Source organism: Barbatula barbatula (genome assembly GCF_947034865.1).
Source record: "Barbatula barbatula genome assembly, chromosome: 5".
Lineage (NCBI taxonomy): Eukaryota > Metazoa > Chordata > Actinopteri > Cypriniformes > Nemacheilidae > Barbatula > Barbatula barbatula.
Window position 1 is genome coordinate 10,849,848 of NC_136769.1, and position 14,849 is coordinate 10,864,696.

Genomic DNA, 14,849 nt, shown 5'->3' on the forward strand with positions numbered 1-14,849 from the left:
AGAATTGAATTGCTCAGATTGTAGGAGACATCATATTATTTATTATCTTAAAGTGGAAAAATGACAGATATAACAAAACGACTCCCGGCCAAAACGGCAGTTTTGCGCTGTTTGGGTCGGTTTATGTTCTTATTTGTTTGGTGCAATATAATCTGCATCATAATCTGTTATTTTTATTATGCGCTACTGATGTACAGTGACGATTTTCACCGGTTCGCCACCACAGGCCACACGTGACATATGACTCAAAACCTCAGACTCATCCGTGCAGTTGAGCAGTGCTGAATCACAACTCGCATAAAGAAATTACCTCCGCACATCACTTGCAGTAGCAATTACAAACTGAGATGGCGACAAAGAAGCCAATCTTCCGGACTGCTGCTTTAATTGTTTAATAGAAAATTTAGCCTAATTGTCATTTAATTATTTACTGTTTTCTACATTAATATACAAGCTTAATTTATTTTTCCAGTTTTAGTTTAGTTTGCATTAATTTTAATAAATAATTGAAGTGCTTTAACTTAATTCTCTGTATTAATTAGGCACTTAGAATTACAAAATATTGCCAAACAGGTGCTCAGATTGTAGTCGACTTCTTATTACAGAACTTACAAAACGGTCTAGAACTTTTTTAAATAACACACCAAATTCACGCATTGTAGAGAATGTGTAGAATTCTCTTTTGAAATAAGTGATGAACAGTGATGTCACACTCGTGAGCATGTTAAAATATGCCGCCCACGTTCACATATTAGCGTAGGAGAAATGCCTGTTGAGAGTTCAGCTACTTGGCCCATCTTGACGAAACAAAGCGCGAAGATCCGCCAAACATGAGTTACTGAGGTCATTTGAATATTAAAGTTTAAAGGTACAGTAGTGAACAGCCTGTTTAATTCTAAGGGTCAAAGAGATTATGCAAAATGATAGAGGAAAACTACACCTGTAAGTGGTTAAAGAAAAAAAATTAAAATATGACCCCATTGAAATGCCAATACACTGCCACATTAAGTGTAATTCCACAAGTCTCAACAAATCCGCTGTTGTGAAGAATGGTGCCCTGGCTCCATATCCACCAGCAATTAGCTTGAAACTCTAACAATGAGTAATAACGGAACTCTGGGAGTCATACAGACCTCTGAAGCTTGGTGAAAACAGTACGCTTTGTATTGTTGCTAAATGATCATTAAGTTTAATAGGGCATCTGAGGTGAAAATGACTTTTTAGAGGCGTAATATTAAATGGCTGGGGCTGGTGAATACCACCCCACTCCATCCTTTAACATTACAGGGTTGTGAAATGAGATCATATAAATGTCAAATAGAAGCACTGAATGTTTCATCTGGCTGATAAAAAATTAAGGTTTCGGGAAGGGGTTTGCGTGATGTGAAAAGAAGAAAAGGATTATTCCATTTGACTCTTTGTCACCTTGGATATGACTAGCACTCAGACAATGGCTCACAGCTGTCCTTCTATATAATAAAGTGAAATCCAGTTAAATAAAGACTACCTTCCAGCTACCGTTTATAACATGAATGAAGGAAGACATCATTTTGAATAGTTTTTGGTTCAACATTTTATTATATAAAACACTATTTTAATTTTAAATGTAAGTAAATTACTTACTTAAGGACAGTCATTTAATCTTTAAAAAAAATTATAATGGTGGTAAATGTTTTTTAATTACAAAGAAAAATAAACAAAAAAAAAAAGATATTTGAGGAATGTCTTTGCTGCGTTGCTGTATCATTGTAATGATTTAATTTAAACAAAACACAAACAAAGAAAATATTTGTTAGATTTTACAGAGATCGAATTAAATGCATTTCTGCTTTGACAAATGAAAAACTTTTCAGAATGTCTTTATATTTTGTATGCTTTTCATTGAAGTTGTCTCAATGTGCACCTTGTGTCCTCTTGTATCTGTGTATCTTGCATAATTTTGAATATTTCTTAATTATATATTACATTTATTTGTTTACATTTTTTAAATAAATATTGACCCCCAGATTTTCAGCATGGACTTTTACTTCCATTCCATGGAGCCCATCTGACAGCCATGTTTGAAATATGCTGCGTACAAGTTTGCATATTTGCAGTAGTATCACTTTGATGTGTAGAATGTGTCCCGGGGAAAATAAATATGAGATGTATTTAGCCTGAATATTTACAGGATAAACAACTTAGAGGATGCACTTTCATTTAGAACGATGAAGGGTGGAGGGAAAGATGAAAACAGAGAGAGAGCGAGAGAGAGAGGGCGAGCTACAGTAAGTGCTGGTGAATGAGAAATGGGAGCGTACAGCAAGATCGAGCTCCAGGGGGATGCGCAGGAGAGCTAGTCCATTTTATTGCTTTGAGAGCGATTACAGTGAAGCAGATGCTCTGGCCAACAGGAGGTAGCCTCCGCATCAAAGCCATAAAAGTGTACAACTGCTTTGTAGTGCAATAATTTCTGTCATTGGCATTTGTGTGGGAAGTGTTGGGTGACGGCTGGGCAAAACCCATGTTTCATAAACATTTCAGGAGATTTGGTTGCCCTGTGTATCTCGCTCTGCAACCTCAGTGCACTGAACTGTCAAGACTCTTTTGTAAATGCATACATAAACAAGAGTCGCTTCGAGATTAGAGAAATCACAGAGAGTTCTGATCATGCGAAACGCTTTGTGTGTTGTGTTAGTTTTATTGCGCAGCGTGTGAAACACTGCAAAGCTTAAGCGTGTTTCAAATTACAAACAAGACAAAGTACCTTTGCTACAGTCCTTGGAAAAAACGAAAAATATGAGATTCAACATCTTTGGAACAAGGAATGAACAGAACTTTTCCAGAAATGTGGGCTAGGCTGCAAACAAAAAGCCCCTAAAGCCGTATACTGCACAACAAAGTGAACACATCTTTTCATTGACCAACGTCTATTTAAAAAATGTCTGATACAATGATTGTTAAAGGGCTCAGAGCCTGGAAATGTGTCGCTTTATGGCAGATTCACTGGATTTTTACTAGCATGTCAAATCAGATGGGATTTCTGCGAGCTGGGTTTTATAGACGGTAAAACACGCTGTAATCTTTACTTGCAGGTGAACGTGCTTTTCGAATTATGCAGACGGTCATTTTGGATGAGTTTCAATTCAAGCTAAAGCTCTGGTAATTATTACTTTACCTTACCATCTTATATAAAACTAATCCACTCTGAATAGAACATTAGATTTGCAGTTTTCTCCCTTAAAAACGGTGTAGTTACACTCAGGATTTACCCACACTACTTTAAACCAGCCCTTGGCAATTGTTAGCTTTGTCATCCGAATGTATTTACTCTCACAGTAAGCTCTCTTTTGAAACATGTTTACTGGACCAGTCTTAATGAATGTACATTTTTAATCACCTGTGTCAGTTTCATCCAACAATGCACTCTCAAAGAGCACTTTTATTCCTCTCCGTCCTTCTGCTAAAAGGCGCAGGCTTGTTGTCTTCCAGATCTTCCTATCTGTGCAAATGAATTCCAATTTGCTGGTCCTTCATTGAAATTTCTCAAATTTCTTCTGCGTAACATTTCAAGCTTATCATTTGGTATTCGGAAGTTCAAAAAGCCCAGAAGCGTTAAAGGTGCCGGAGACGGCTGCGCTCTCTCTTTCCGTCAGGATTGAATCAGAAGAGTGAGCAAGGACAGTGATGTCATGCGAAAACACTGAAACATTAGCGCTGCGAATCTGTCAGTCAATACAAATGACTCTCTAAATCATTACGGCTGAACATATTCCATTTCAGTTCATTTTGGCTGAGCCAATATGAATCAGTTTCTTCCCAGGGCGGAGAATTCAATAATCTTGGGACATTGGGCACAGAGATGTCGCCCTTCCCACTTAAGGAAATGAATTAATTATTTCTTTGCCAATGAGCATTCGAAATGAGAAACTGACTTCAATAAATGAACATAAGGCTCTAAGCAGCAGGCAGCGTGTGTGTTAATGTGTGTGTGTTTGCGGTCAGAGCGAGATGAGTGTATACAAGCACAAAAAAACTAAAACTAAATCTAATTTAAACCAAAATATATTTTAAAACACTACACTTAAAATGACAATTACCATTCACCTGCAGTAAAAAATCAGTTATTAATGCTGGAAATTATGGGAAATCAACTATTGTACTTTGTGAACTATTTATATAACAGAAAATTGACTTTTTGGTAAGATTTTAGGTATAATGTAAAGTAAGAAGCACAACTTTCCGGCAAATCACTGTAATGTGCAGCCTCTCACAGCGTATTGCTTTTATGAACATTTTATCCAAAATATTTAACTATTAGCTCACTAATGAAATAAGCAAATTTCATTCACCATATTAACATTATTGAACAGAATTGCCTTGCCTCAAGCACACAAGTTGTATGAAACGTTCATGAAGATGGAAAAACATGGATTATCGGGTTTTACATCAGCTTGCATGCTGTTATTAAAGCGAAAGAAGAGGGGAGGACATACCGAAAGCAAAGAAATTCTGAAACGTATGTATATTTGTCAAAAACACTGTCGCCGAAAATAATTTCCATTAGAAAAGTGTAAAACATCAGCATGTTCGCAGTCACACTCAGCTGCCTTCCTAAAAATAATTGCCGGATCTTTTTAACCCTGCGCAAGTGTGAACGCGACTGCTGAAAGAAAGCGGCTAAAAGATAAAGAGAGAGGCTATGCATGTGTGTGTCTAGGGTGAAAAGCCATAGATTTCCTGTGGTCAGAGGTGGTCCGCATTTGCATAATCTCTGGGCGTAAATAGCTGGAAGTCTAATTTTCGAACATCCGCCCTATCTCCGTCAGGCGTAACACTTAATCAGAGATCAGCCCGGCAGACGAGCGGAGTCCGGCGCGCAGGCAATCCCTCAGCCTTTTGCTGATAGCTTTCATTCCTCTCAGCCAGAGAACTGTTAATGAACATCAAAGCTATCTTAAATCAACAGCCTACCCAGGTGAGAGGTGCTTCAAGTGGTGACTGGTGAGGCTTGTTCTGAAATGAACCTCACGTCTCGAGTCTGACCATCTAATGAATCAAACGCACTCCCGAACTGCGTCATTCTATTCATGCAGGATATTTGTTTTTTATAGTTCTGCTCAGAGAGGCACGAGAAAAGGGCTGCGTCAACAACGGAGCAGACATGGCTTGCTCAACGCCGAGCCACGCTCGAACACTCGTGCGGTCCCTCCATCTGCAAACTAAGCAGCGATGTGCCAATAGCTATTTTCAGCTGTTCGAACAAAAGGATTCGAGGCACTTTCCGTTATCGGCACAATTCTGGCGTATTAACGATGCTTTAATTATAATTAAGACAAAGATTTAAGAAAAGAAACGGGGAGGGTTCGAGAGAACAAAACATTTGCACTTTAATGGGATGTGGGCTGTTTGGACACTTGAAAGGTGAGACGAAAGCAAATCAATAATGAGCCATTTTGTAATTAACAGAATGTGCACTGAATTAGGCAAACGACTGTCTGGAGAAATTGAAAATATTGATTTTAATTTATTAAATATATTTCAGCACTTTGATGCCCTTGCGTAGACGGACAATTAGATTTCACCATCTCCTCTATGTTTCCCCCTATTATCATAAAATCTCGATATTTTCCTATATAATGGGGGCGGTAATGATGTTGAGGGAAGGTCAGAGGCTGTGATGGCCAAGGTTGAGGGAAAGATCACGGAAAGAAGCGAGAAAAAAAAGAGTCCGGTGTGTCTTTCAACCCATGAAACCCACTCAGTTTCAAAGGCCCATAAAATGAAATGAAGCCCTGGGGGTCTGGAAGCTCGCTGGATTATGTTTTCAAAGATGTGTTCCCTGTTTGCTGCGCTGACAATGGAGTCTAGTAGCCTCTTGCCAATAGGCCAGCGCGCATTGAGATACAGCCCCTTTGGGTGATTAGAATAATCACTATCTCCCTGCCAGCTCTTTCAGCCCATGCCAGCGCTTGTAGATTAAGGTCACCCATTTTACACACCTCGACCACTGAGCCCACAAACGCTAACCGGGGATTTCTTGTACGTTTCCATCACATAACATGGTTAAACGGCAACCTTTACGATTTCTTTGGAGTTTTTTTTAACCAAGTAACACAAATACTGTATATGAAAATAAAGCAACATAATAGAAAGATATTGAGCCTATTGAAGTTCCTATCTGAATGGAAATTAAAGTATAATTTCGGACATAAATATGCATTTCATACCCTCCGTCGGGCCCTCAAAAACAATAGATCCAGAGCGAAACAATTGAGATGTTTTCATGACAAAGTGTTTCTACATTGAATTTGATGCAAATATATACTAAATCCATACACACTGTCAAGATTAGATTAGAGAACCGGGACTGTTGTAAAATCATTCAATAGTTTTATGATATATATATTGCACCACAAGGCCAACTGTATTGAATTGAAGATTCACTTACCTGCATAGAATTCTGGGCTGTAGACTGCACCCACGACTGGATTCAACTTCCAGCCTAAAAGCACAGACAGAATGAGAGGATGATTTGATATTAGCCATCTTAGCGTGCACCGTGTCTAAGAATCTACATATCATACTTCGCAAGACAAAGATAAGGGATCACGGCTAACCAGAACTGTTAGATCTGATACAGTCTGCTGTCTTAATGATATCACTAGAGGGCTGACCAACGGGAAGCACTCCTGTCAACCAACGCTGGAATGTGGCGATGAGCAGCCTGACACATTTCTCTCAGTTTCTAACTTTTACAAATAACCTGTCGGTTTAAGCTTTCATAAGTACAGAAAAGATCCCAGTGATTCCAACTGACATCTGAAAGATGAACTGAATTTTTCATTAAAGCTATTTTTAGTGAAGCGCTGAACACCATCTGGAAAATGAACACTTACAAACACTCGACTGCAATATGAACTTACCGTTTGCATATGGGTTGACTGTCTTTTTATTCGTCATTACCCGTGCTGTTGCATTGTTAACCTGACCACAAACAGACACATGTTAGCAAAGATCATATTGGAGCTGTATTTACTTATTTTAAGAACACTACCGCATGCATTATATATTTTCAACATTATCGAAATGGTTACAGATCATAAGTTACAGAAAGATTGTACATCATTACTGAAAGACGACATAAAAAGCAAATAAAACATATGCAACAGTCTCACCATAAAACATTCTCACGCATGCATTGTCAAATAATGATCGAGTCGAAGAACAACATGGAAAAAACGGAAACAGACAAAATGCAACCAACGAAAGCGCTGAATATGAAAGAGCATGCGGTGAAAAGGGAGCGACTAGGTTACACGGAAAATAAAGAATGAGGGAATGAAACAAGTTTGGCATTGCGCAACATACACCTCAGAGTCGAGGTACGACTGGAAAACAAAGCAACATTTAGCATTCAACACTCCAAAAGCGATTTGCTTCATCACAAGAATAAATACCAGAACGGAAAACAAGAAAGTAAGAAAAAGGAAATCATTCAAGCTCGTAGGACAGCTAACAAAGGATATAAAAGAGGGTGCATTATTTAACATAATCATGGCGTTCAGAATCTGAGTAGGATGCGCACGATTCAGTTCAGTCAGAGCCTCTAAGGAAGCTAAACGTTCACGCAAGTGACACGCGTACCAAGAGAAAACAGCATCAAGAAACTCAACATCAAGTCAAAAAAACAGTCACGAGGTTTCAGCGCGGAGTTCGTGAAATGGCAGATGGCTCTCTCCACTTACCATTCGCCGCCATCGCCCGCGTGTGTATGTATTGTTACCACGGTTACCGAGTTTGGGCCTACCAGCTACCGTTGGAAAGGGGGGAAAATGAGAAGGCAAAATATGCAACATCTTACTAAAGGCGGAATAAGTCTTACAGTTAAAGACAAAAAACAACTACAGAGATGGAGATAGATGGGTGTCGGTTATAAAGACACCGGCTGTCGCTGTTCTGGTTTGCTCTGTTTCTGCTGTATCTGTTCTAGAGTGTAAAATAAGCAGAACGTGAGCTGTGGATTTAAAGGCTCGTGTTTGTGAGGAGCTCGGTCTAATGCCTGTTACTCTACACAGCGTCTTCAGGCCAATTAACGGCGCTGCTGGCATTAGACCGCTCTAACCGCAAGTCCCCCGACAACTTTGCAATAAGGCCTCTGGCTATCATCACACAAATGCTGTTTGTACTCTGCCTGTTGACTTACTGCACCCGTTTGCTTATTAAGCCAAAATATGCTTCGAACTAAAAAAAAGAGAGAGAGAGAAAAGAATAGAAGGGAACAGAAAGGAACTGAATTAAATAAACACAAGTGAATGCCAACAAAAGCAAACCAATTAGGTACCGAGAGCACCGTATTATATCTGATCGGAGATCTTAGAATAACTGAAACGAAGGAATACTGCGGGGGGGAGGAGAGGAGGGATAGAGAGAACAGCACACCCGCGCACACACAAACACACACACACACACAGGAAAAGACGAGTGATGCGTCCAAAATAGTGAGATGAGAGTGAGGCACATACCGACACAGAAAACAGAAGAACAACAAGAAGAAATACGACAACGCAAAAAATCAAGAGAGAACATTTGAGAAGGGAAATATTTGTAACATGCACCTCTATTTTACGACCTTCTACCACCGTGCCGTGTAATTTCTCTCTGGCCCTGTCCGCATCGGCACTATTTTCGAAAGTTACGAAACCAAAACCCTGCATGCAGGTGGGAGAGGGGAGGGGGGAGAACAACATGCACATTATTAATTCAGTCATACACCCAAGAAATCCACTGTGGCTCTACCTCTGCCATTCTTACACACAAAAACAGCTGCTGCATTAATCCCTTTCTCTTCCTCATGCAAAGCATCGAGATGTGCAAACGTTAACGCTCATTTACGGGTTCTTTTTTCGAACCTCTTAGGAGATGAAACATCCCGTCTAAGAAAGTAAACTCACACAGAACGAAATTAAACAAAGGGACAAAATAAATCAATTTGAACAAAAAAGATATACCTTTAACAAGTCTTAACAGAAGAAACGAAATCTATCGGAAAAAGTGGAATAACATAAAGGATGTGATTTAACATTGTGTGCTATAAAAATAAGATCATTTAAAAGAAAAGGAAAAATAAACAACTCATAAGACAAATGATAAAGGATTGGGAACTACACAACTTGTTAAAATGCACCATTATCTCCCCCAGCTGCAACAGAAGAACATAATTCATATTTCAATAAAAGAAAACTGTTTGTGCACAGGAATGATGCTAAGTGTCAGCAAACTGAATAACACTGTCAATTACGGAGCTCAGTAGAGAACGTTCTTCACTTGACACCATAACAAAACACTGAGCAGTGCAAAACACATTTCCATACACTTCATTGAACAAGGTACTGATAACTCTAACACAGCAGCTGATATAAGATTGTCTTGCATACGTTAACATGACTACGAGCACTCATTCCAAGATACTGTAATACATGACTGACATCTTTATTTAATCTGATTCTTTTCATTAAGATTACTGTTCATTTAACACTCACTGGATTTTCTTCAGTTAAAAATAAGAGCATGCAAAGGAAATAAGTCACACACGTACCTTTGATCCTCGCTCATTAAATATGATTTCAACATCTAAGATTTTTCCAAATTGCTGAAAATAGAACAGACGCACAGATCAGATTTTGTTGTCCTTTGAAAATGAAGTTACATGTAAAATATAATTTGAGATGTTATTTTGTGTCGATGTACAGCAGTGGCCAAAAGTGATGTCTGGGGGAATATTTGTACAATTTTTGTTTTTAATAACCATCAGATTATGAGGTGCATGCAAAATGGACAGAACAATAAAATGTTTATAAATTCATTGGATGCAATTATTGGGCAAAAAGGAAAACTACAGCGCATGTGTTTTATTCAATTATACAAAAAACATGGAAAAACTTTAATAAGCAAACTATAATATTATCTGTTATCTGTATTTGTTGATCATTTCTTGTGGTAATATTGTGACTTTTGTGCATGGGTTGTGTATACATTTTTGCTGGGCCTCCTCAGAGATCAGCTTTAGCTTACACTCCAATCACAACTATGCAATATTGAAAACAAACTCAATACATATTTAATAATATATTTAAATACAAAATACATAAATTCTCAAATGTTAGAAATTACTTTGGACCTCTGTATTTTACTGACAGATTAAACCCTTTAAAATAGCCAATAGACTTTAGTTATGACATTACCATGACTGATGATTTTGGTTACAGAAGGTCTATAATTTAATGGGAGGGACATTTTCATTCTAGACAGACAAACATACTCTACATCGGTATACAGATGACCTAAAACATAAACGGACCAAATGCTCTAAAAATCAGATTTTATTGTGTACAAAGCTTTTTTGGGAACCTTAAATAACTGTGTGTATTGCACTATTTAAACAAAACTGCAGCCACATTACAGATCAAACCTAAACTTCAAATACCATAAAACAAACTGTATTGGACAGCACTTTAGCACATGCCTCAGCTACTGTGCTGGCAATCATACTCTCCGCTGCATGCTGGGTAATAAAGACACAGAGAGTGTGCAAGTACTTACGCCAAACATTTGCCTGAGGTCTGGATCCCTGAATCTGAAGGGGATGTTGGAGACGTGGAGCCTCTTGGGCTGCGTTTTGTTTTCTGTGTTTTCGGATGTCTGTGTTTGCTGTTGGCTGTCTGTCTGTGCTGAATCGTCTGTCTGCTGGGGAAGAGAAAAAGAGAGGACAGGAAAGATAAGAGCGTCAGTTAGTGAGACCAACAAAATTTGTTGAGCCAACCAAACAACTCAACAAAACAAACAAACAAACAAACAAACAAACAAACAGTCTCAAGACTTCATTGAGGAAAACCAAGTGACCAGGGTTTGGCTGGTTCAGTTACCTTGCTGTAACTACACCACCTGAAACCCAAAATATTCTTTTTATATTAACAACCATTCAAAAGTAGCCATTGTTTTGCAAGAAACATAAATCACTAATGCATAAAACCATGAAATGAACCATTGATGGGTCCATCATTGCTGCACACTCAACTTTTGTGTGCCTAAACCTCCAGGTGTTCCCGGGTGGCCAAACCTACATTGTTTTAACAATATTGCCAGTAAAAACGTTCACCACCTGTTCTGTCCTCTGTTTCTCAGGAAGATATGAAAAACATATGTTGCGTGCACATGCACGCAAGTGCACGTTTGGAGGCGTGGTTCGTATCTCACCGTGTATGGGGGTTGGAGCTGTGGGTGGTGGCCTTTTGAAGGAGCTGTGGCTGAAATGTGACATGGTTGCCTCACTATATCATGCTTTCTCTATCTTTCTCTGGGCACGCATGACTGCTGGCAGCACCATGTGCCTATGTGCCTCTTGGTCTGGACTTCTGCCTAGTGAGAAGAAGCACCGGCTCTAAGTGTGTGTGTGTGTGTGTGTGGCTATTTATGGCCCGCTGTATTTGTATGACTTAGCTAGAGAGAGTATCACAGAGGGAGGCTCTGCTTTCTATTTTTCTTCAGTGAGGATGTGCGTATGTCAGTGAATGTGTTAGCACTAGTGCATTTATTTGCATTTAATCTAAAGTCTAAAGTTGACCTTACTTAAAAAGAATGAAAACTGATGATTTAATTAAGAAAACTTACTTATTTGGCTCAAGTAAAGAAATTGTGTCATAAAATTCACCTATGCTAATGTAATCTTCTTACAGACTAAATTAAACTACGTAGGTAATGTTGAAAAGTAAAATTATTAAAGTTGAATTATTTCAAAATGATAAAGAATCAAATTACAACACAATATAACAAATGGCTTACTTCTTCTGCAGAATACAAAGAAGATATTTTAAAGAATGTTGGCAATCGAACAATGGCGGTACCCATTCACTTCTATGGTATGGATACAAAAACCAATGTCAGTGATCAAAGTCAACGGGTATCGCCATTTTTCGGATAGCTTTAGGTTATACAGGTTTGAAATGACAAGAAGGTGAGTAAATGATGACAGAAGTTTCTTTAACAAGGCTACAGATAACATCAATGTTAATTCTTAACTTTTTAATGTCCTCTTTAGTTTCAAGGCTCTGACCAAAAGTACATAATTAAATTATTCAAGTGCAATGGCTTATGGGTATTCCCGATGGCCTCAATTTTATAACTGATGATTTTGAGTTAATCCACATTAATACTTAAAATCTTAATTTTAAGAAATTTTAAACCAAAGTGGTTGGACCGTAGATATTTGAGCTTTGTTTCCAAAAGTGACATTTCGAATAATGTGCATAGGACCTTTTGATCATTTTAATTATTGACAACTTTAAAGTTAACAGTGTAACAGTAACACAATTCAGCAAATTTATATATTTATTTATATTTATACATTTAAAAAAGCTCTTAGAATTGAAACTATTCGTGGCGTTTCAAAAAATGGAGCCTACAGTTATGCCCAGAGATATTTTTTTAACTTTCTGCTCACTGCAGCTGTCCTGTCATGCTTCAACCACGCTGGAAATCATATTGTCTGGAACAAAGGAATGAGTGAGTCCCAGTGTAACCACCATCTCTCTGACATTACAGATGCTGAGGACTGTTAAAGCAGGCTTCACTGGAATTACCGGCAATGGACGAAAAGTGTGTGTGTGGCATTGTTATTTAAATCGGGCATTGCTCAGGGCGACTGTGACAAAAACAGCAACAGAAAGATTCAAAAGCAAAGCTTAAATAAAAATAAAGAATGGCCTGCTGGGACTGTAAATATGAATAATGTGTCATCATAATGTTTGTACAGGCGGCACGATACACCCGACTGAAATGAGGTTTAAAAAACAAAACAAAAAAAAAACGAAAAAAAAAACACGAGACAGCGTTTGAAAAATAGTAGTTTTTCAATACATGAAAGGCTCAGAAGTGGAAGGGAAAAAAATCTGTCTTGTGTTATTACAAGTCATAAACAAGAGAACACCCACTCCTCAAGGCAAAGAACAAAGAGGAGCGGAAGATAAAATGCTAAAGCAGCATAGTAAACCATCCAATGTAAAACTGACAAGATGTGTGCCGTCTTTATTGCTTTAACAAAATTGCACTTTCCCTATTGCGGGAGGATCGGTTTAATGGCGTCGTGAGGCAAGAGGTCCCTGCAGAAGAGACAACTGGGGTGTTATAATTGGAAATATGTTTTTGCCATTTACTGCTCTTTCAATAAAAGAATGGGAAGGAATGCAGCCGATCTTTAAGTCGAGGCGCGATGCTGTCGGTGACCATATGTGCCATCTTAAAGATCTCATTTCATGCTCTGTGCATATGGCTGCCTTAATGGCTCAATTAATTGATTCCGAAATCAATTAATCGATTCGCCCTGTCTAGTTGCCGTGGGGAACCGGGCCACGGTGACTGATCGCGGGGTGATGGGATGAGACAGGGGAGGGGAATAAATCTGTTGGACTAAAATAGGGTCCGCTGGTGTCCCTCTGGGCTGCCGGAGAACTCGAAACTTTCTGCGAGGAGTGAGACACATTTTACACTCGAATCACTTCCCCCCCACTTGGAAGCACTCCATACAGTGCACGCTGAAATTTATGCCATCAACCGTGGCTCCCGCAGACACACAGCTTTTACCCGGAGATCTCGTCTGCTTTTATAATTCAGCACACTGAAAATGTGTGATGCACAACAGAGAGGCTGCACAGTTATATAACAAAATGATTCCACAATCATGATTCGAAATAGAAATTAATAGACGTTACGTCCAAATACTACTAACATTTGTGTGATGTTTTGATCATCCCATGTAATTGTAAACAATACAAGTTGCCAGTTTTTTTTTCTGATCCTTGTGTGACCTCGCTGACTTGTTCTGTGCAAAGTTCCCCAAACACTGCCGTTATAATCCATTTAGGCTGTTAAAGAATTAATAGTGTCCAGAATAAAAATATTTGTTTACGTAATAAAATCTGCCTGTGCATATTTATTTTGTATTTATAAACACATCCACATACATGTATATATTAAGAAAATATTTGCATGTATATATTAAAAACACTTAAGTAACACTTACACATTTTTATATTTGTCTTACATATATACATGTATGTACAGTATGTGTTTATAAATACAAAATGTGTATGTAAAATGCACAGACATACATTATATTATGTAAACACAAACCTTTTATTCTGGATGCGATTAATCACGATTAATTGACCAGGGTTTCCCAAATGAGTTTGTTAACCCCTGGTGGAAATTGGTTTGTTGGTATACTGTATGTCTACTAGTGCATATACAACTTGTTCTCACTTGTAGTTCATGTGCAACATTTTGTACATGTTTAATAATAACAATAGTTAGGTAAAATACTATTTTAAAAGAGAGAAATATAAAACATGTTTTTAAAATGAAACATGCAAATGTATTATTAAATCATTGAAATATTTCCCTAAAACCTCTTGGGGCACTTCAAGAAAATAATATAGGTCAAAGGGTGACAAAAGTTTGAAACCCCATGCGTTTGACAATAAAATAACATGGATTAATACATTTATAAAAAAAACAAATAACTCCAATTGAAATTGTGTGAAACATAAATCATGCATTAGACTACTTATAGCTCACGCATTAGCTGTCATTACTGATAATCCTCCAGATTTCTTTTAACACCTCAATGGTTATTGGACATTGGTCTGCGATTCGATTTTGATGCTGTATTTTCATGGCATTAACCTAAATGGAAAGCTGTAATCGTCTCTCTTCACCATTAGTGGATCACAGAAGCTCTCATCAGAGATGTAATTGTCTTTACGATTAATGGCACAGCCCTACACGATACGATACCTCTAATCGGAACGAACCGT

At 38.1% G+C, this 14,849-nt stretch overlaps 1 protein-coding gene across 10 annotated transcripts in view; it reads right to left on the reverse strand.

Moving 5' to 3' along the window:
- rbfox1 (RNA binding fox-1 homolog 1) overlaps positions 1–14,849 on the reverse strand; it is a 200,720-nt gene that overhangs the window by 16,476 nt on the left and 169,395 nt on the right. For 9 of the 10 annotated variants that reach the window (XM_079456771.1, XM_079456777.1, XM_079456776.1 and 6 more), the window contains 5 exons: positions 10,582–10,725; positions 9,578–9,631; positions 8,598–8,690; positions 6,906–6,966; positions 6,431–6,484 (listed from right to left, as the gene is read on the reverse strand). In XM_079456771.1, coding sequence (XP_079312897.1) covers positions 6,431–6,484; positions 6,906–6,966; positions 8,598–8,690; positions 9,578–9,631; positions 10,582–10,725 — 406 coding nt within the window. The remainder of the gene's footprint in view (positions 1–6,430; positions 6,485–6,905; positions 6,967–8,597; positions 8,691–9,577; positions 9,632–10,581; positions 10,726–14,849) is intronic. The other variant, XM_079456770.1, reaches the window with a different exon arrangement.